Source organism: Eublepharis macularius, chromosome 2 (assembly GCF_028583425.1).
Source record: "Eublepharis macularius isolate TG4126 chromosome 2, MPM_Emac_v1.0, whole genome shotgun sequence".
Lineage (NCBI taxonomy): Eukaryota > Metazoa > Chordata > Lepidosauria > Squamata > Eublepharidae > Eublepharis > Eublepharis macularius.
The window spans coordinates 78,204,513-78,227,367 of record NC_072791.1 but is presented as its reverse complement, the minus strand read 5'-3'; the positions used below and the strand labels follow the sequence as shown (position 1 = coordinate 78,227,367).

General features: G+C 40.4%; 1 protein-coding gene across 1 annotated transcript in view; it reads left to right on the top strand.

The window, feature by feature from the left end:
* Positions 1 to 22,855, top strand: part of MADD (MAP kinase activating death domain) — a 114,243-nt gene that overhangs the window by 84,070 nt on the left and 7,318 nt on the right. Inside the window, exons 26-32 of the mRNA XM_054971905.1 lie at positions 1,268 to 1,373; positions 2,356 to 2,466; positions 4,181 to 4,288; positions 4,377 to 4,541; positions 10,995 to 11,067; positions 12,647 to 12,753; positions 17,836 to 17,905. Coding sequence (XP_054827880.1) covers positions 1,268 to 1,373; positions 2,356 to 2,466; positions 4,181 to 4,288; positions 4,377 to 4,541; positions 10,995 to 11,067; positions 12,647 to 12,753; positions 17,836 to 17,905 — 740 coding nt within the window. The remainder of the gene's footprint in view (positions 1 to 1,267; positions 1,374 to 2,355; positions 2,467 to 4,180; positions 4,289 to 4,376; positions 4,542 to 10,994; positions 11,068 to 12,646; positions 12,754 to 17,835; positions 17,906 to 22,855) is intronic.

The window sequence follows — 22,855 nt, the reverse complement described above, 5'->3', positions numbered from 1 at the left end:
CGCTGCCTGGCAGGGGAGCCTCCCCCCCCCCGGCAGCAACCCGTTCCAGCCCAAATTGGCCCCGATCCTGGCCATTTTAAGAATTGCCAGAACACTGTTCCGGAGCATTCTGGCAGAAAAAAGCCCTGCTTCTAGGCATAGCTCTACTTAACTCTCTTTATTCTTGATCTGCAGAGACTTTCTCTACTGATATGTGATGTGATGCCCCTTTGTTTGATTGTCTTTTAAAGTAGGGCTTAGGAAACAATGTTCTTGGCTCTGCATAGGCAAAGTAGTGCTAGGCCAACGAAAGTTAGAAATAACAGACAGAGAAGTATCAGGACTACCATAAATACTCAGTATTACTGATATTCAGGTCTGATTTAGTATTTGGATTTTGTTTTTTGTTTTTATTTGTTTGGATTTTTATTTGTTGGATTTTGTTTTTATTTGTTTTATTTGTTTTATCCCAATTCAACCCATTATTCGCTATGGGGGAAGCTATCCAGGAGGCTGGAAGTATCGTATTTCAAACAAACTCCACCAAAATTGCAGAGAACCTAGTCCTTCCTGTCCACTAATGAACTCCCAAACTTCAAGAAGTGGAGCCAGGGGTCTAAATCTATGGGCCCTGATCCGCAGATATTCCCAAATATATCTGGATAATTTGGTAATGTAAATATTGGTTTATCTGAATATGCCAGATATATCCAGATATACCTGAATAATTCCAAATATATATTTTTTTAGTATATGAGCCGAATCGCACACCCCTGCCTTTTACTGGGTAGGTTCTTTGCACTCCAAAAATCTGATAGCATTCCGAGAACTGTGGTTATCACTATAATCATAATCAAAGAGAGGATTAACAAACTTTGTAAGACATCTTCCCAACAAGGACTATTGCAGAAAGGAATGACCATTGCTTGTATCTGATTGAAATTATTCATTTTTCATTTATTTATTTATTTATACATTTCATTTATACCTGTCTTTCCCCCCCATTGGGGACTCAAAGTGGCTTACATCATCTCCTTTGTTTTATCCTCACAACTACTCTGTGAGGTAGGTTAGGCTGAGACTGTGAGACTGGCACAAAGTCACCTAGTAAGCTCCCATGGCAGAGTAGGAATTTGTTCCTTTACATTTGGGATTTGGATGTTCCTCCATATTTGCAATTACTAGTTTATTTCACTTTTCTTCTTGAAGCATTTTTATCTCCTTTCTTTTCAGTGAGTCTGGTGTAAATTCATCTTCGGCATAATTTCATGCCTGTTTCTTCCCATAGGTATCTTTCTCTCGGGGAACATGACCGCAAACGTTTAGAAGATGATGAAGATCGCTTATTGGCTACACTGTTGCACAATATGATAATCTACATGCTTATGATGAAGGTGCCAGTTTTGGGGGATTCATTTTGGACTTTTTTGGTGGAGCTCTTGTTAGCTGTTGCCATAAGGTGACATTGTATGTGTTCATGAAGAAAAAAATTCAAAGTAACATTCATGCTGCTCATCAGTTAGCTAATTCAGTAGCCACATGAAGTGAAGTCGGAAGGGTCAAACTTCTCCTCTCCAAATGATTTACCAGCAAAAACAGGGTCATCTTCTCTTCATGCATCTTGGAACTAAATGGGCATCTCTGCAGGAAGGGATGCAGTGCATGAGCCAGAGGAGGGATCTTTTTCTAGTTCATATGCTTTTGTCTCTACCTTCCATTTGTTCTGAACTGAAGGAAGGAGGAAGTGAGACAGCAGCACACCAGGAAAAACAAGAACCCTCTTCTTATTCATGTGGCCAGGTTTATGTGCCTTCCCTTCCACATGTCTTGTTGGGAAAGGCACACTGAAAAGGACTGAGTCCACCAGCCGTGAGGCAGCTCCTCTACTCTTGTTGTCACCTCTTCCTCTCTTCAAACTGTTTCAACATAAATTTAGAGGAAGAGGACAGATGGTAAAAAGTCCTTGTGCTACCAGTTATCAGCACCATGGATACTGATAGGCCAAGCAATGAAATGTCATGATTATGTGTATTTTTAAGTCTTTGGTTGGGTATATTTGAGCTCTTCTCTCTTCACAATTACTTAATTTATGTAATAGCTAGCATACAACTTCTTATTGGCCTCTTTCTATAGGAGTTGTTCTTAACATTGTTTCATTGCTAATGATATCCATCTTGAAAATGGTGTGGTGTCTAAGAAGAAAAAGATGTGTTGGTTCTTCTGTTTGTTTCCTATTGCCTGTCTAACTGAAACAGAAGCTTTTTACATAGTGGCTAACATTTTTTAGGACATAGTTGGTGGCAAATATCAGTTTCTAAACATATATTTGGGTACAGTTCATTATATGTAAGAGTTATGCTGTTTTTTGCTGTTTAGGTTAACAGAAATGATATTAGAAAGAAGGTACGTCGATTGATGGGGAAATCTCACATTGGCCTGGTGTATAGTCAGCAAATAAATGATGTGCTTGATAAACTTGCCAATATAGTAAGTTTAAAAAAAACACTCATATGTATGTTTTTCCTCTTTGGGAGCAGATTAGTCCTTAATGTGCGCTCTGACATTGGTCGTTACCACCAACATTGAAAATGCTAGTTCATGAAGTATTTACCACAATATGTATAATTTTAAAATATTTCAGATAGATTACTTCACAGCTATCGTACACATTTATTTTGTACAGCTTCTTGTTTAAGTCCAAAACAAATAATGTCTAATGATTAAAACTTTTATGGTAAGAGGTGTTGAGACTCAGGCCTGACCATAAAGAATTGTAGATACTGCTGGGTTTAGTCAGTTTATTACATGAGAGAGAATCAGGGTATAACTGCTAGGTTATACTGCTGGGTTTAGTCAGTTTATTACATGAGAGAGAATCAAGGTATAACTTACACAAGACATCAGAAGATCTTTCAAGCAATTTTAAAATAGAACTAACAGTGTCATGGAACCCTGAAGGAAAAATTATAGGTAGCACAGAGTGAAGGCTGATTTATTGATTTCAGTTGGCAAAATCTTGTGAGAGCAAAGATCTTAAACCCTCTCTTGATCCATGTGACCTTGTTCTGAATTGGCCTCTGTCCGAAGCTGGCCCTGTGGCGTGGCCCGGACTACCTGTGCCCCCACCCCCATCTCCAGCTGTGAGCACAGCACTAAAAGTATTATCTCAGTTTACATTTAGAAAGGTTCAGCAATGCATATTATGTAAAAAAAAAAAAAGGAGTTGAAATTCACTGTGGGAGCATATTATTGGATAGAATTCTAGCATGGGAGGTTAATTTATTCTTTATTATAAGCAATCTAGGGTTCTCTGTAACAGTATGTCACCCGGAGATCCTGCTTCTTTAAGATTCAAAATAGCTGACGGTGTTGCCCGTTGTCTTTAAACTTGGTGCACATACCTCATCATACACATGATTAAAAACATATGTAGTTGTTGTGTCTGCAAGTTGTGTTCTTCAGCTGTATGTGTAAACATTATGCATATACAAGTGGTGGATTCATGAGACATGCAGGAGTAAATCCCATCCTTTTCACACACATGCTGCTTCCTCACTGGGCTGTCGGTCTACAAAGCTGCCATCAACATCTGCTTGACTCACGCAGTGGGGAGTGGTGGGGAGTGGTGAAGGGGGCTTTACCAATACTTTGGTGGTATTGACAAGTTCCACTCTTCCACCTGACCCACAGCTGCTGTAAAGGGGGATGCTCCTTTATGTTGTTTTTGCCTCTCTTTGGGATGGTTTAAACCACTCTGTCTGAAACTGGTCCTGTCCTCTGGATTTGTCTGTCGTTATGGGGGCCAGATTCAGTATTAGCAATGTTGCACCTTGTAAGCAATGTTACTTTAAAAATGTAGGTAGAAACTAGCCAAAGTTTAAGCATGTTCTGGCCCCATTGATTTTAATAGGAGATAGTTAGCACTGGTAGCATTAAGTGTAGTAGGCCTGTATATTAAATGGTTATTGTTCTTCTGTTAAAGTAATAAAAATAATTCTCCTCTTACCATTAAGACTTTAGGTGTGGAGAGTTTACATTAAATTATTCCCCATTATTGGAGAAAAAAGATAATAGAGTGGAAACACTGAAAACAATCTTGAAGAGAATATTCAATACTGGATGTGGATGAGATTTAAATTGCTATAAAATTGCATAGTAGAGGTTGCAGGTTCATAACTGAGGTTTCCCCCATTCTATTTAGGTTGGAAGGGAACTCCCACTCCGACCCAGTGGCAGCAGACATATCAAGAAGCAAACATTTGTTGTACATGCTGGGACAGATACAACAGGAGATATTTTCTTCATGGAGGTAGAGTACTAATTAAATGTTAACAAAATCTGTGTTATAAATTGAGTTTTGCATAATGATTCCCATCTAAGAGTCTTTGTGCCTTCAGGTATGCGATGATTGTATTGTGTTGAGGAGTAACATTGGCACCGTGTATGAACGCTGGTGGTATGAAAAACTCATCAATATGACATACTGTCCCAAAACTAAAGTGCTGTGTCTCTGGAGGAGAAATGGCCAAGAGACCCAGCTGAATAAATTCTACACCAAAAAGGTATGTTTCCCACCATAATTTTGTCACAGTGAGAATGGAAATAGAAGTACAACGTTTAAATGATAGCGTTTAAGCTTTTCTACTTCTGGGTCTTCTCTACATTATTAATGTTGAGTTAACTAGTGCAGTTTGAGAATGGTGTTATCACTTGAAAGAGTTTCCATGGGTCAAGATGCATAATTTCTTATGTACAACAGTAATTTTAAATATAATTTCAAAAGATGAGCTTATTGGTGCCACGCTTCTAGTAAACTGCTAACATCCTAGCCTGGGATTTGAAATGTGATTGATGGCATTTTAATCTCTCTACATAAGAAGAGCCCTGCTGGATGAGTCCACTAGTCACAGAATCACAGAGTTGGAAGGGGCCATACAGATCTTCAATCCCCTGCCCAATGCAGGATGAGCCTAAAGCATCCCTGACAAATATTCATCCAGCCTCTTTTTGGAAACTGCCAGTGAAGGGGAGCTCACCACCTCCCTAGGCAGCTGATTCCACCTTTGAACTACTCTGACCATGAAAATTTTTTACCTAATATCCAGCCAGTACCTTTCTGCATGTAATTTAAGCACGTTGCTTCTATCCTCTGCTGCCAACTGGAACAGCTCCTTGCCCTCCTCCAAATGACAGCCTTTCAAATATTTAAAGAGAGCAATCATGTCCCCCCTCAATCTCCTCCAAACTAAACATTCCCAAGGCCCTCAGGCTTTCTTCGTAGGGCTCAGTCTCCACACCCCTGATCATTCTTGTCACTCTCTTCTGCACCCTCTCAATTTTGTCCACATCTTTTTTGAAGTGAGGCCTCCAGAACTGCACACAGTACTCCAGGTGCGGCCTGACCAAGGCAGTATAGAGAGGGACTATGACCTCCTGCAATTTTGATGCAATGGCCCTTTTGATGCAACCCAAGACTGAGTTTGCCTTTTTTGCCACTTCATCACACTGACTGCTCATATTTAGTTTACAGGTCACTCTTACCCCACGATCTCTTTTGCATACACTGCTACCCAGAAGCGTATCCCCCATCCTGTATTTGTGCTTCACATTTTTGTGGCCCAGATGTAATACTGTGCACTTACCTATGTAGAATTGCATCCTGTTCACAACCACCCACTTCTCCAGAGTATTCAGGTCTTGTTGAATTTTAACTCTTACCTTCTTGGGTGTTTGCCACTCCTCCCAATTTGGTATCATCAGCAAATTTAATGAGTAGCCCGTTTACCCCTTCATCCAGATCATTGATAAAAATATTGAAAAGTACCGGGCCTAAAACCGAGCCCTGCAGCACCCCACTGGACACCTCCCTCCAATATGATGAAATGCCATTGACCACCACTCTTTGGTTGTGGTCCTCTAACCAGTTCCCTATCCACCGAACTGTCCTATAGTCCAGTCCACAGTCTTCCAGTTTACCCATTAGAATGTCATGGGGAACCTTATCAAAAGCTTTACTGAAATCCAGGTAAATCACGTCGACAGAGTTCCCACTATCCAGTAAGCTCATCACTCGATCAGAGAAAGAAACCAGGTTGGTCTGACAAGATCTGTTGGGGACAAAACCATGTTGACTTCCCCAGATCACTAAGCAGTCCTTCAGATGCTTACAGATTGATCCCTTTAAATTCTGCTCTAATATCTTCCCAGCAACAGAAATCAGACTGACTGGCCTGTAGTTTTCCGGGTCATCCTTCTTCTCTTTCTTAAAGATTGGGATAACATTCGCTCTTCTCCAATCCTGCGGCACAGTCCCAGTCCTCCAGGAGGCCTTGATGATGGACAGAGGCTCCACAAGTTCTCTAGAAAGTTCTTTGAGCACTCTTGGGTGCACACCATCCGGCCCAGGGGATTTGTAATCGTCCAGTGCAGCCAGGTGCCTCTCCACAGCCTCTCTGTCAATGTCAACTAGCCACCCAGGTGTCCTGTCATGTCTACTACCATCTCTAGATTAGCTCAAGTTCTTCAGGGAGAAAACCGGCAAAAAAGTCATTAAGCCTGTCTGCTTTTTCTCTGTCATCCATCATAGTTTCCCCTTGCACTCCCAACAGCGGTCCAGTTGCCTCTTTTACCTTATTTGCTTCTTACATATCTGTAGAAGTTTTCTTATTGTAGCAAGCCCCCCTGGCCAGACCCAGCTCATACTGAGCTTTGGCTTCTCTGATGGCTGATTTGCAGTACCTAGTAACCCTCATATATTCCTCTTTAGAGGTCTATCCTTCTCTCAATTTCCTGAACATTTCCTTTTTCTCCCTTAGCTCATTCTGGAACTCTCTGTTCATCCATATTGGTTTTTTGGAGCCCTTACCATGTTTCCATCTTGCTGGAATAGTGAGGACTTGAGCTTGCAAAAGCTCATGTTTGAGAAGAGCCCACCCTTCACTCACTCCTTTCTCTTCCAGCACACTCCCCCATGGAATGACTCTCATCAAACCTCTGAGTTAATTGAAGTCGGCCCTACGAAAATGTAACCTATGAGTCTGGCTACGAACTTTCTTGGCCCCCCATAGCAACTGGAATTCAAGGAGGACATGGCCACTTCCCCCTAAGGTCCCCACCACCTTTACCCTATCTACCAATTCTTCCCTGTTAGTTAATATTAAGTCTAGTATGGCTGAGCCCCTTGTAGCTTCCTCCACCATTTGAAAAAGGAAGTTATCGTTCAGGCAAGTCAGGAAGTTGTGTGATTCTTGTTGCTTTTCCTGAGCTTGTCTCCCAGCACACATCGAGGAAGTTGAAGTCGCCCATAATTATAATGTTCTGATGTCTGGATACTCTACCAATCTGTTCAAGGAGGGCAGCATCCATTTCCTCTCCCTGGTCAGGCAGTCTGTAGCAGACTCCAACAACAATACCCTTTGTCCTCCCTCCCCTTATTTCCATCCATATACTTTCCCCTGGATTATCAACCACATTCTCCAGAACTTCCTGACAATCAAGCCCTCTCCTCACATACAATGCCACTCTGCCCCTCTTCTACCCTTCTGGTTTTTCTTGAACAATTCGTACCTATCCACTACCACATTCCAGTCATGGGAATCATCCCACCAAGTCTCAGTAATTCCTACTATATCGTAGCCCTCATGTTCATCGTCCCCTTCCCCTTGTGGCATCAGTTTAAAGCTCTCCTGATGAAGCTCTCCAGGTTTTTTCCAAACATTTTCTTCCCTGACCTTGAGAGGTGAAGCCCATCATGTGCTAGAAGGCCTTCTCTAAGAAAACTTATCCTGTGGTCCCAGAACCCAAAGCACTCCTGCTGGCACCACCACCTCAGCCAACGATTCACCTCGAGTATGGTCTGCTCCCTTTGCATTCCTCTTCCTTTGACAGGAAGGATAGAAGAGAATACCACCTGTGCCCCCATTGTCTTCAACTGCCTTCCAAGAGCTTCATGGTCCTCTTTAATTCTTGTGATGGTATTCATGGCCATGTCATGTGTTCCCACGTGAACCAGCACAAACGGGTACTGATCAGTTGGTCTGATCAGTTTTGGCAGTCGGTCTGTAATATCCTGAAGATAGTCCATTTAGTCTAGCATTCTGATTCATGCAGCAACCAACCAGTTGCCCAGGATAGAAGGCATAGAGGCAATACCTGTCCCTAATGCTGTCTCCTAGCTCTGGTATTGATGCCCTTTCCTTTAACTCCTCCACACTTGAGAGAATCACGAAGATAAACAGCAAGAAAGCAACCAAACAAACGCACCATGAAAACCTTACTAACAAAGTGAAATAAATTCTGTTGATATATGTACAGTGTCTCAAGAAATAAATACAAAGAATCAGTCAATAATACAAATTAATTCAAGTTCTTGTGTACAATAATTTCTGGCTGCGCAACAGCACTCTAAGGCATCTTATTATAATGCATTTGCAAGTTCACATGTCCTTTTGAAAACAAACTTAACAGCAGAATGTATGAATAAACGTAGACTTAAAGTGACCTATGCTTACAATGCTGAAGTGCTAGTGCCTTGAGTTATATAAATTTATATAAGACCAAAGTCTTAATGAGACGAAGTCCAATTCATTTCCAGGAGGAGATGTTCTGATGGTGGAGGTGTAGTAGAGGTGTAACTGCAACAGGGGTACCAGTATTTCCTTCCCATTTCTGTATTCCTTCCTCTGGCAGTTATCACAAAAACAACTACTCCATGAAAAAGAAGAACATGTCCATAATGATTCCTATGTCTACCGCAGCAGCTGAATTAATTTGTATTATTGACTGATTCTTTGTATTTATTTCTTGACACACTGTACATATATCAATAGAGTTTATTTCACTTTGTTAATAAGGTTTTCACGGTGCATTTGTTTGCTTGCTTTCTTGCCCTTACCTTTAAGCCACTATGGCTAGTAGCCATGGACCTCTCCTCCATGAATCTGTCGGACTCTTTTTTAAACACATCTGTGTTCATGACCATCACTACATCAGCTGACAGTGAATTCCACAATTTAATTGAGTAAAAAAAGTTTATCTTTTTTCTGAGTGCATTGCCCATAAACTTCATTGGGAGCCCCCAATTCATTCATTCATTCATTCATTCATTCATTCATTCATTCATTCATTCATTCATTCATTCATTCATTCATTCATTCATTCATTCATTCATTCAATGTTTTCAATTTCACTTAAAGATAGCACAATCTTTCCACTTCTAAAAAAGTTTGGTCAAAATTCAGTTCAGTTATGAACTGAAGATTATAACCCTTACTTCTCTCTTCTACCATGTGTCTCCAATCCTTTGTGTGTGGATTTGATTCAATACTTCCTCTGGGGGAGGGAGAAGAAAGCTAATAATTTAGCTTGCCTCCTGTGGCAAGAGGTCTTTGGGTGTAGTCCTTAATCTAGAAGCAGAAAAGTTCAGCAAGCATGCTGAGGTATCAGGTAAATGGTGGAAGAGGGCTTCTCAGAACAGCAGCTCAGGACTCCTTGGCTGAGTAAACTGGAACTGGAGCCCCCTCCCCCTTGACATGAAGCCTTGCTCTGACCCAAAGCTTCTTGGTTAGGGAGCAGGAATTGGCCATGTCTTCTGCAAACACTAGTAAGTATTTTGCTATGAGATGCCTAAATAATACCATGACTGCTCATGGGCACTGTGACATGGTAGAGTTGTCCAAATGTCAGAGGTGCTGTTTTAGCTCCATCTCATCTAGTATGATGAGGGAGTAAGGAAAAACCCACTGCTTTCTCCAGCCCATGCATAATTTTATAAACCTGTATTATGTTTCTCCCCTAGTCATATTTTTTTCTAAAAACAAAATCTCCAGTTTCTTAAGTCTTTCCTCATGGGAAAGGTGATTCAACCCCTTAATCATTTTGATTGCCCTCTACTCTTCTTTTTCCAGTTCTGCAGTATTCTTTTTGAAGTACAACAACCAGAACTGTATGCAATATTCCACATGCAGGTGCACCATAGCTCTATACAATCATCAAGACCCATTTATCTTTTAATCTGTAACCTGGATTAAATAGTAATTTATGTGCTGTTTAATAGTTTGTTTAACTTATTTAACTGTCACTTAGTCAAATATGGAATCTGAATCTTTCAGACCCACTTGACACAAATTGTTTGTCGTGTAGTATTCTCTTATGCCTACATAAAATAAACATTAATACAATATAAGTGTGGTCAAACCTATTTAGTTTCCCCGAAATCATATTAGTAAGACAATATTTTATGATATTCAGCAAATATAAAGCAACATTATTCCTGTTGTTCATGAACTAAAATACTATTATTTACTGTCCCTCCCGTCACATTGGGTTATTTTATTTTATCCTCTCAATAATCCTGGATACTCTGCCACTGCTACCACTGTACCAAATCTCAGAACTAAACTGTGTTTAGCCCGATCCCCCTTTTTTTCTTTCTTCCTTTGAAAAATGCCTCATTCTATCTAGTAGTGTCTGCATGTTCTTTTCGGGGAAAAGAAGGGAAAGGAGCTGGGGGAAATGCTGTTAAGACACAGCTGCTTCTATTGGCTGCTGGGAGAAGGAACTTCCTCCTTCTGTAGGATGTAAACCATGCCATAGGTTCTCATCTCCTTGACTTAGTATATTTCACTTCCTGTAATTCATCAACACTATCCAAGGACAGGACATTGTATTTCCATTGTAATTGAGAAACCAATGAAAGAAGATGGGGCCAGGGCCAAATGGTATTAACCCCCCATCAAGTTACCAAGCAACTCTGAATTGGTTGTAATAATGTTTTAGTTATCACATGGCTGGGATGAACGCATCTTGCTCAGCCATAATCAGTTTTGTTTTCTCCAGTCTTACAGAGCAATGAGATTCAATGTGATATAGTGGACAGTGCTGGATTTAAACCCCCCAGGCACACACCCCTTACCTCTGTGTATGAAGGACAGGATTAATGTACTAGTTAATAATGTCTGCTTAGATATCTTGCATTTTAAATGCCTTATTTTTACTTTACATTTTTTCTGTTGTAGTGCCGGGAACTTTATTATTGTGTAAAAGATAGCATGGAGCGGGCAGCAGCAAGACAGCAAAGCACAAAACCAGGTAAGAGAAGGGATGGATGACATTTGGCAGATACTCAGCAACTGTCTTACAATATTTTTGAGGTATATGTGGTGCTTTTATATTTAAAGAGTTTGAAACTACTTGTATTTACTACTAGCAGTGCTGAATGCAAAAAAGGAAGAAATTTTCATATTCTAAGTGTGTATAAGGATAGCAGTTAGGAAAGAGTTGGACATTGACATCAGGGATGAATGGTAGTTAAGTAACCAACATTGTGAGGTGGAATGGAGGGAAGTATCTAGTTTCTCTTGCCACATGCTTCTACTAACTCTGTACTGAAAGCCCTCATAGGTTCTCCCTTTTTCCTGCTTCTTTCTCTCTTTCCCACCCACCAACCAGCCTACTTTTATCTGCCGCCCTGTCTTCAGCTTTCCCTCCTGCTCTCTATTTGAAAGCCTCTCTGGAAAAATTCTGTGCAGTTCTGACCACCATACTGGGCTGGGCCCAGTTGTGCAACGGGGAACTCACAAGGTCTTGTAGGGGCATCTCAGTTTTTCCTGTATCCCCCTCGTAACATTTCCTCTTTTCATTCTCCTGGCACCTTTCTCTACTTCCTTTTCTTCTTTCACCCCCCTCACCTTTTTATCTGCCCCACATATTCAGCTATATTTATTATTTATTTCATTTATACCCCACCTTTCTCCACAATGGGAACCAAAAATAGTTGATATCATTCTCCTCTCCTCCATTTTATCCTCACAACAACCCTGTGAGGTAGGTTAGGCTGAGACTTTGAGACTGACCCAAAGTTATCTAGTGAGTACCATGGCAGGGTGAGGATTTGAACCTGGAAACCTAGTTTGAAACTCTAACCACTACATTACACACCATAAGGAGCTTGGTATGACAGTGGTTGCTGGTGGGCCTGGCCCCAATGAGTCTTCCTTCCCTCTATTTTTTACTGAAAACGCCCCCCTAAGGCTTGAAGGCTGGCAATATCAGTGTGGTTGCCTAGCAACACTCACAATGGCTACTGCAGATGGTGCCCATTTTCTCTAAAGGTATAGGTATTGCTTCTATTATTTTGGAGGGTTTTAGTAACCCATTTTTTTTTAGATTTCAAATTTTTCTGCAATGCTGGGACTTTTCTTAGGTTTATAGAAAGATCCAGTCTGTGGATTTGAGTGCCCACACATGGGGCCATGTTGAGAATTAGTTATATTGATTAATTAGTAAATTGTTTTTTGACATTACATATGTTTATTTTGTTAGCTTCTTTGAGCAAGCTAAATTTTGGAAAAGCAGGATATAAATAGTTTAATGTATATTTCGTTGTTTAGGACTTGTATTTTAAAATGTTACGATCTTTTAAGGCCTGGAAAAATAGCTTTAAAACTACAATTTTTAAATTTGTCAGATACCATGGACTGAGAGAGACTTTTTCTGCTGTTCTTTATTATCTATGGTGTAGAAAACAAAGAGGAATTATGGCTCTGATATGGGAAGGGAATTGCTTGTCAGGATTCTTCTGTAACAGCACATGCTTTGTTTTTCATACGTATGCAGATCACTCTCTGTTTGGGGAAAAATGTCCTTCTATTCTTGTTCTGCATTGTAGGCCCTGAATTGGGTGGAGAATTCCCAGTGCAGGATATGAAGACTGGTGAAGGAGGACTACTCCAAGTCACACTGGAAGGAATTAACTTGAAATTCATGCACAGTCAGGTGGGAAAGAACCCTTCATTATGCGTATTTGAGCATGAGGCTTTTTGAAGCGCACCAGTATCAATGTGTTTCCTCTTCCCTGTATTGACAAGGGGATAGAAAAGAGATTCAGCTTTTGTAATTCAAGGATCTCAGTGTTAGGTACAACATATTTAAAAGCTTTTCATGAGATATTGCCTCTAAGTACTAGTGGTGGGCAGAATTCATAAACTGCCAATCACAGACCTGTGAAAGTACAACCAAAAGTATTTTTAAAACTGAGTTTAGTTTTTAACTAATTAATATACAATGCAGTTGTTCGTTAAACTTTCCTTTATAATGTTATAGTTAAGGAATGCCTTTTTAAATTAAAGTACAGTTAATATGGTGTTGTGAGTTTGGCTGTGTTAGATTTCTAGAAATAACTCTTGCAACATTTAATAATTGTGTAATATTCTTGACCGATTGTGTGAACATGGCACAAAAAGTATCTTAATCATCCTAATAGAGCAGTTCATTCATAGTTTACCTGTAGCATATTCATCATATAAAAAATTGAACTAGAATTGGCATTTGAAAGTTATTTTTATAGCTTATCCTGAATCAAATGCAGTTCTTTTATTCTTAATAGTGGAAAGACTTATATCCAGAGAGACACAGTCTTTCTTATGAAAATACAGGTGTATTGTTTGCTTCTTTTGGGTGTAGAGGAAACACAAATGGAATTGTGTCACTTTTTGTTCTTTTCTCTGGATGCATTTTTATTTTTGCTTCTCTTGATCATTGTTTTTTTTTCTGTTTTTGCTTCATGTTCATGTTTGTGTTGCATATGTTGTAGAATAAGTTTCAGGACTGTATGTGCTTTTATGTGTATGAGATTGAGAGACCAATGGAGAGTAAAATTTGTAAGGTAGTCTCATGTGCAGTGTGTTTTCTTGTATGTTCAACATTCCCTCTTCTGGTGCCCATAAATTCCATGAACTGAGCTTCAACAAAGCTTTATACACATGCATAGGAAATCTAGGGATATGGGTGGAGGCTTTTTTGAAGTGTCTACTGCAGCCTTTTGTGTTACTAAAGAGGCAAGCCATATTTCAGTTTAAATAGTATAAAACAAATAGCTTTGTTGAATTGCAGCCCTGGTGTTTTACAAAAACTTGCTTTCTTATGGTCAAACATCTGTTCCTTTCTATATGTAGGGGTATATATGTGAAGCACAGAGGAGAAGTGATCAAAAGTCATTGTACAAATTTGATTTCCTTCCATTTCTCATCATTTAGGGTAGACCTGCATTTTTACTTCAACAAACTTGTGCTTTCAAACTTGTGTTGAAGTCATATAGATTTTAAGGGATTGGGCCATTAGGACAGAAGGGGGGTGATGGTATTTAACTCTTCCCATACCTGCTGAATATCCCCTATAAATGCCTCTTCCTTTGGTAATCTCTACTCTATCTTATTTCTGCCTTCAAAAACTATCTGAAGAAAAATAGGTTAAAGATGAATGAGGGAGGGGTATCCATCTCGCAGACAGATTAAGTAATTTTTCCTCCTCTGCATATCCCCCCAATTGGCATTATGAGGCAACTCTTATATTCATTCATTCATTCATTCATTCATTCATTCATTCATTCATTCATTCATTCATTTATTTATTTATTGGATTTTTAGCCTGCCCTCCCCGCAAGCAGGCTCAGGGCAGGTCACAATCATAAATAAGCTACAATAAGTAAAACCAATAAAATAACATCTCATGGATATCCACATTCCAAATGGGACACCCTTCCCCCTTCCCCTGCGCCCTTTACCTGCTTTTCTATGTAAGTTTCAAATATTTTCTTGATACACAATTAATACATCCTACTTTTTTTTTACATATTTAAGCTTTTCATTTGTTGGGAGAAGTATGTCAGTCAGTTGGGTGGTTGTTCATACATACTTGAGAACTTGATGTTTTTGAAGATCCAGATAGATGCTTCATCGTTGTTCCTTCCTGATATTCTTGAAGCTATCTATGAATGTTCTTGGGTCCCATAGCTTGATTTTCAATGGTAAACACTGTTGCTGTTAGCTGATAATATTTTACTGCAAATGAAAGCTAAATAAAATATTATTTAATTCAAATACCTGTTCTGCCCTTTCCCTTAGGCTGACAGCAGGTCACAATATTTCAGAAACATAAATATGAAAAAGATACAATGTAGGAGACAGAAAGTAAATAGTTATTACATTTAACAATAGCTAAAACCTGACACACTTTCACTACACATTGACACACTTGCAGACCAACTTTCCCTTAAACATTAAATGCGGCCCAAACAATAGGAACTTAAAATACTTGCATAAAATGCTCTGATTTGGATTTTGTTGATTTAGGGAGGGAAGTCCTTCATAATGAAAGAACAATCAGAAACACATCTATATGTGCGTCTATATACCCTTGGACACAAAGGAAGTGGTCTCTGACTATTACATTCTAAATCTGTTTTGGGACTTTATAGGGCAGATCAAAAACTTTAGTTACGCCTAGAAATAGGGCTGGCTGAAAGCATATTGCCACTCTACTCATCCTTGTCCCATCCTGTGTTGCCCCTGCCTTGTTGAAGGGGTTCTACAGCCCTTCTCAGCTGCAGTAACGCAAGTACAGGTGGTATGTGCTTCCTTCTGTGCCTCTTGTGCTGGATCCAAAGAAGTAGCAGTGATACATTTACAAGGAGTACATGCTCTTCCTTTGTTTTCCCTGCTGGGACCAAGGCAGGCATGAGAGGTACTACCTCTGTAGTCTGCCTTGGTCTAGGAGGTGGAGATAGGGGAAGGGTGCAGGGAGGAGGTGGGGAGTAAACCAACCCTGCCTAGAAAGCTAGTAGCGAATATCTGCTGATCCTAGATCTCTGGCTGTGTTCTGCTCTGTCTAATAAGCATCACTGAAGAGTTGAGCTTCTGTGTTTTGCGTCCGTAGTAGTTTATGAATTAAACTCAATGGATGTTGCATGCATTGTATTCACCTTCAGTAGCCTACTACATAAGTAATTGCCAAAGGAAGTGCAGCATTCTATGTTATCCCTAGAAAGTTAATGCTTCATTAAGAAGTTGCAGAATGTCCTGAGACACTAGAAATTTTACATCTAATTTCTAGGTCATTGATTTGCAATTCCTCCTTTGAAATATGCTTACTTTGAAACATTGCGCCCATTCACCAAAAATGAACTTAGCTACTTCACTATGCTTTTGTAATAATATTTCCTTACCTTTTGGAACACTACGTGAAAATAATGTATTGGTGCACAGGTACCAGTACAGGTTTAGCTAGCAGTGTTATAGAGAGGGAACTGCACTCAATCTGCAATGTCTGGAAAAAGCAGCAGAACTGAACTGAATTGAAATAAAGTGTGACAACAGTTGCAGTATGGATGTACTCTAAGAACGGTGAATATAAAGAATACTCAATAGGTTCATGTTCATAAGAAAAGGGTTGTACCTGCTTTGCGAGAAGGAGATTATGAACAGTATTCTTGACTGCTGTTGCAATCTGAACTTCTAGGGCAGTAATGGATTCAAAGGGCACAGCAAGACAGTAAACTCAAGTGGAATTCCACAGTAACTTGTAGAGTTGTCTTTCCCTCAAATCACAAGACCTCTAGATCATTATTGTGGTATTGTATTGGTTCAGGATCATCTTTCCCATTGCCCCAATTTTAACCAGGCATTGGGTGAGCATCAAGACTGTGTAAAATAGGAAGAGTACTAAGCTACGTGAAATCATATATATATTAACTTTCTTAACCCTGCTTTCTGATGAAAGAGTTATTTCAAGGGCCTAGTTAAATCTTCCACTGCAGTAGTTAGCGTGTTGTGAAAAGTACTTATGCAGGTATCACAATCACCTATTGGATGGTACCCTTGACACTACTGAGGATGTGCAACAACCATGCCATTTTTATTTTTTTGATGTAGTTTTTTATTTTGTTGCTTTGTTGGAGGCTGGATGTTCCTCTATTATACATTTGAAAACTTCTGCAGGAGCCTATGAGTTTTTAAAAAACTTTTTTGAGGCAGTGAATTCCCCCTCTCCCAATGCTGTACATCCTCTCCCTTGGAGTATTTTTCCCTACAGGGGACAGCCTGTCTTCTTATACCAAAGCAGTTCTCCTTTCTCCTCTCATCTACTGCTTCCTCAAGCATAAAGTGTATTCTCAACTTCAGCTACTTTGAAACTGCATATTACATTATTGGCAATTTATGTACACTAGTGACAAAACCCAGTACTGAAACACTTATATTCTGATTTCCCTTCTGGTTTTTTTCTACGTACATCATAAATTGTTCCTCACCCTGAATATTAGCTGTGGTCCAATTTCTTGATGTGGATGGATTTGAAAAAAAATAGGATGTTGAATGGGATCATTGTTATTGAAAAAGCTTGTTTATTTCCACGCAATTGGTTTCTAGCTCAAAGAGTTTAAAATCAATGCTGTTTCATTTTTCTCACTCTCAGTTTTGCCTTTTAGTATCAGTCTGCAATCACTAAATCTTAAGAAGCAGTAATGTCAGGTGTGGAAATACAACAAACTCCAGGACGGGGTGGGAAAACAAGGCACCTCTTGCCTGCCCTCTGTGCTGGAGGAGGATGCATGGAGAGGCAGACAGTTAATAGGCTGGGGCAAGACCACAAATTGGAAACTAAATTTTCAACAGTGTCCTTCCTTTATGTTGTATTTCAAGGTGTGTTGGTATTTCTTTTTGCTGTAATGCAGTCAAGTGCCTGAAGGGGATAGCAATGTTGGATATGTCAGAGTTACTAACTCCTTCGTTTCTCTTCCATGCTTTCTCCTCCTGCAAGGAGCGGAAGGTACTCCATCTTCTGCTGTCTTTGCTTCTTAGCCTTTTTAAGTTTTTTTGTTGATTTCTAGCATTGTGGCAGTTTTTGGATTTTTATTTTTGAATTTCCCTTTCCTTTGATTTAAATAGTAAATTATAGTTGAATTGGTAGTATGTGCTATGAAATTCCAAATTATAACTGCTGTGGTGTGTTTTGTTTTGTTTTTTTCAAATAGTTTTCTCGTTTATACTAATCATGGTTTTTCTTCCTCATGTTTTCTTGCAGGTTTTCATAGAGCTGAATCACATTAAAAAGTGCAATACAGTGCGAGGAGTCTTTGTCCTGGAAGAATTTGGTAATTACATTATTTTGATATTAGGTCTGTACTCACATGGCAGTAACTCAAATTTCTAGTCATAGTCAGGACTGTGTCTTTTAGAGAACAGGTTTATTTTTTAAGATGGTGTGGGATGATGAGGATCAAAAGTGGTGGTGAAGTATGTTGCATATGAAGGGGTTTCTGAGAAACTGGAGAGTGTAAGTAGATTTGTGGCATTAATTAAGCTCAGATAATAAGAAAGAAAAGATAATCTCTATGTGGAATATAGCATGAATCTCAGGAAGTTCTATGTAAACAAAAACACTTCAGTAGTGTTTTTTCAATAACACTGTTTTTTCTGCTTAAAGAAATTGGATGTGACATGCAGCAAGTACATGAGTTAGGATAATCTATTTTAATGATAGGCTCTAAACCAAGAAAGTTTGTGCCCCGATGCACTTGATGCAGGCTTGAGGTGCTAGAGATGCTTGTGTTTTCTACTTGGCAACTGTTCTGGAACTAGTATAATTTGAAAGAAATTGAGGCTAGCCATAAAACCAGCTTTCTGCTACTTGGCACAAGTTTGAATAGGGGTCAATTAATTGTTCTGCTACTTGGCACAAGTTTCTGCTACTTGGCACAAGTTTGAATAGGGGTCAATTAATTGTTGGTTTTGTTTTTATACAAAACATATTTTCTGATGGGGAACAAAGAAGAGATTAAAAGGGGCTTAAGAGGGGGGGATGAAGAATTTGTGCCGTTATGTACAGAATTTCACCCAGACAAGTTACAATTAAATATCAGCTTGAATGCAATCCTGGTATGAGTATATCTTGTCATATGATGAATTTCTGAAAGATGTGATCAGGTAATATAGAAGAAGATTTCAGAATATCACCTTCTGAAGGTGGTTCTCCAAGATATATTTAGAGTATCCACACAGGTACAAACCATCATATTAGTGAAGCCATAGTGCTCTAGATGGAGCGTAGAGTCCAGTAGCACCTATAAGACAAAATTAGTGGTAGAGTATGAGTTTTCATGAGGCACAGCTGACTTCTTCAGCTACAGACAGACTAATAGCTACAGACTCTTCAGCTACAGATGGACTAACGCAGCTACCCATCTTAATCTAGCTAGATGAAGTGTAAACAACTTGTCTCACCTGCATACCACTCTTTGTCAGTTCAGTTGTACATGGGATTCACACAAATGTGCTTGCAAGTGATACATACTATGCAAATGGCTGCCCAGAACAATTGCTAATGTGTTCAGTCTAGAAACAGAGCCCAAGCATAATTTTTCTGAGCTCAAAAGAAGAAATTACATCAGGGTCCTTTTCAACCGTATTCAGTCTCTGTGTTTTTTGGCAATTTTGCAGGAGAGGGTAATGGATGCCTGCACAAAATGGAGGTGGATCCAGTCACAAAATGCTGAAAGGTTGATGGAAATATGTTCAGAGTTCTTCTGAACACCTCCTGCCCCAAGGAGAGAGAGGAGGAGAGCCAGAATTGAGTCCTTGGGGAAGAGATTATGTTGGTTTGAGAAATGGGAGAGTTTGGTTTGGTGCCCTACCAGGCACAGAGGCATAAGAAAAATTGCATCTACAGCCAAGCAAAGGACACGGAGCTGTGACATTGCTGCCCAGGATGAGCTCAGCACTTTGCTAGTCAGCTGATAGGGAATTACTTGCAGCTTTGTTTTTTCTTTGGATTTTATCCAAGGCTCCTGTGTGCTCCAGAGCCTGCCTTGTCGTGTTGGGAATGATGTAGTTCCTGGCACAACAAAGAAGTTAAGGCCCCGTGTGGGGCTATATTGCTTAAAATTGGCCTGGTATGACAAGGGAGGTTCCAGAGCATGCGCACACGAGGTAAAGACTCCAAAAATGTGTCTCCCCACAGCCCCACAACCCTTGGTTTTAAGGTTGGGGGACCTAGCAACCCTACAGAGAGTCCACCCTCCAAAGCTGCCATTTCCTTCAGGGAAACTGATCTCTATAATTTGGAGATCAGTTGCAATTCTGGAAGAACTCCAGGTCCCATCTGAAAGCTGGTAACCCTACAAGTAAAATGTAATATGTAGTTCGGGCCTTAGGTATAGAAGTTACACTGAATTTTAGTTGCTAATGTTCATGTGGTCTTGGAGCAGCCAAGGGTGGTGGTTTGATTGCTGAATGTTTTTGGTAGAGAATCCATTGAGAATTGTTTTTTGAGTAGTACTAGGGCAGCACTGAGACTTGTGCCATTTCAGGTCTTCTAGACCAGACTGAAGATGTTACTGTGGAAGGCCTGTGAAAGTTTGATTTGTTGCTACCTTGATGTGTTTTAGTGGCTCGTTTCAGGATGTGGTGCTCCCCCTTGTTGGCTTGTCCTCTGCCATCTTCTCCTGTACTCCAAACAGGGTTATTAGGGCTTCAGATGGGCTTCAGATGGAACATCATCTTGTTCTTCCTTCTTCCTGTGGCCTGCACATTTGATCTGGGTACACATTTCCTCCTTAGCCTGTCACCAAGCCCTCCTTAAATGGGATTCCCAGTTCCTACCCCTCTCTGCTCCCCTCCTTCCTGCTTGCTTGCCTAATGACAATTGGAGGGAATGCCCCTTCCTCCTCTCTTCCACGGTTGGCATCCCAGTCTTCCCTTCACTGGCCCTTGCCTTGCTGGGCTGGTGGGATGACCATGTTGAGCTGGGGCATGCCTCATTTTGTAGGCTGCTGGCTGTGGCATGTTTTTGACCGCCTTTGTAGATGGCATGGGGGCAAGCTGCACCTAGTGCTGACATCATCAGTGTGTGGCCTGTTGTCATGGGTAAGGCTCTCTATTCCTTTGGGGCTCTCTGTGCTTTTGCCACTGCCTCTGCTGCCTCCCCCATGACAAGTTTAAGGTACAGCCTGTCTGTCACACTTGGTTTCAGTAGTGCCTCAGGTGACAGGAGTGCCCATCATACAGTTTACCTCCTTTGACCATCCTCATCATCAGCCGCTGTGAGCTCTTTTAGGTACTCCCTTCCACACACAGATAAAGACTGCTGTTCCTTTAAGTAGAGTATGCAGTTCCTTCAATAGTTTTGGAGCCTAATTGCTGGCCCTACCTCACCTAGAAAGCAACTGTTGCCTGGTCCTCACAGTCTCCAGTCGTAGAGCCTTGTTCTTCCTTGAGGGCTGTCTCTGCTCTCCTCTTGAACAAGCTGCCTGCAAGAAAGGCTTCCCTTGCCTTGCCCTTGGCAGCTTTCTTTCTTTGCAGTCGGTTCTCCTGTCTCCCAGCTAGGGCAGCCTTTTTATCAGTCCTCCCCTGCTCCCACCACAGCTGCTTTTAAACATAGCTGACCTGGTGGCAGCACAGGGCCTATGTGTGGCCCTCATACTGTCTCTTCATTTCTCCAGTCAGTATAGGAGGTAAAAATACATCCCATACTCTACTGCTTTGAATTTGGGATAAAATAAGAGTTTCCTGGTTACCTAGTTCTTAGGGTTACCAATCAATGCTTTTTGGGAGGTTATATTCTAAACTACTGAACGTAAGGGCTAAGGGAACAAACAGCTATACATCTGGCCATGGAAATCAACCATTTCATAGTATTGTGCTCTCTCCCAGTTTTTCTTTTACACACCCTGTGAGATATGCATTTGTGTATGTATATGGATGCACACATGACCTGCAAGGATTTGCAGGGTTGATTTCATTTCCCCATTCCTGCCCCTCACACTATCTCCTCTTCCCTCTATTCTGGAAGCCATACAGCTTCCACCTCTCCCATCTCTTTTTCTCCCACTCATCCCCTATCTTTATCTGCCTCCCCTCAGGTTTGTAGAAACCTGCCCCTGGTCTGTCCCGGGCCCCTATTTTGTGCATTTTTCAGTCTGCACTCTGGGGCAAGATTCAGCATTAGACATAAAATGTAAGTATGTAGAGAGAAACAGTCTTAGTTGGTGGGGAGTCATTATACAGTTATTCATTGGATTTGAGATATGAAAGCTACGACATGGAGGCCGTCATGTTAGATAAATCCCTTCGTCACTTCCTTCCTTATAGGAAGACTTTAGTTTCAAATAGCCATTCAAAAAATATGATTAACATTAATATGGAGGAGTCACTGATTAAACTTTATCAAAATATTATTCTGTAAGGTTCGTGGTGGTTTTGTATGTTATAAAAATTCTAAGGCCACTTGTCTGACACAGAACTAATGTGACAAACTGGAACTCGAAGATGGAATCCTAGGAACCAGGGATAGGCTGTGGTACACTACTCGGAGAAAGGATGTAAGGAAAGCAGGAAGAATTAGGCCTTTGGCTCTAGAATTTGAGTTACTGCTATGTACTTGTGCTTTACTTTTTTGTGGCCCCTTCACTGTTGCTACTATGAAAACCTTCATTCTCCAGCAGGTAAAGTGTTTTCCTAGTCCCAATTCTTTCCTAGTCCTTTATATTCTCTTTCACAGGACACGAGGCTGCAGAATGGCACTTATTTTCTTATTTCCTTCTAATTTAACAATGTCAGAAATAATTTTATTCCTAGATGAAATATATTGCCTTTTTATCCTCTGTTTAAAATTCTACAGTTATTCTCCCTTCCCCTGCCCAAATTCCTTTTAAAATTAATTTCCCTACCGGAGAGACTGTAAGCAGAGTCCTTGAGCTCGACAGAAGGTGGCTTCAATGAGCATGATGGTCCCCATGATGGTGTTTGAGACCAGGGTCTTTGCCGTTCCACTTCTGTCCTGCCTCATGATCCCAATTCCTTTCTGGCTAACCTTGTTTTTCAAAGTGCTATATGAATCTGCAATTGTATTTACTCCAATCTGATGTATGTCTGCTTCATTTTCGGTCAAAGTTACAGCCATGTTGTTTCGTACTGGAGACCTATTGGCATGCCTTAGCATATACTTCTTAATCTTTATTGTACAGTATTGTTTTTTTCCCATTTAGCCTTTATTTTCTCATACATGAAAGGATTTGCCGGACATTTGTGGTGTTTCTTAGAAGCAT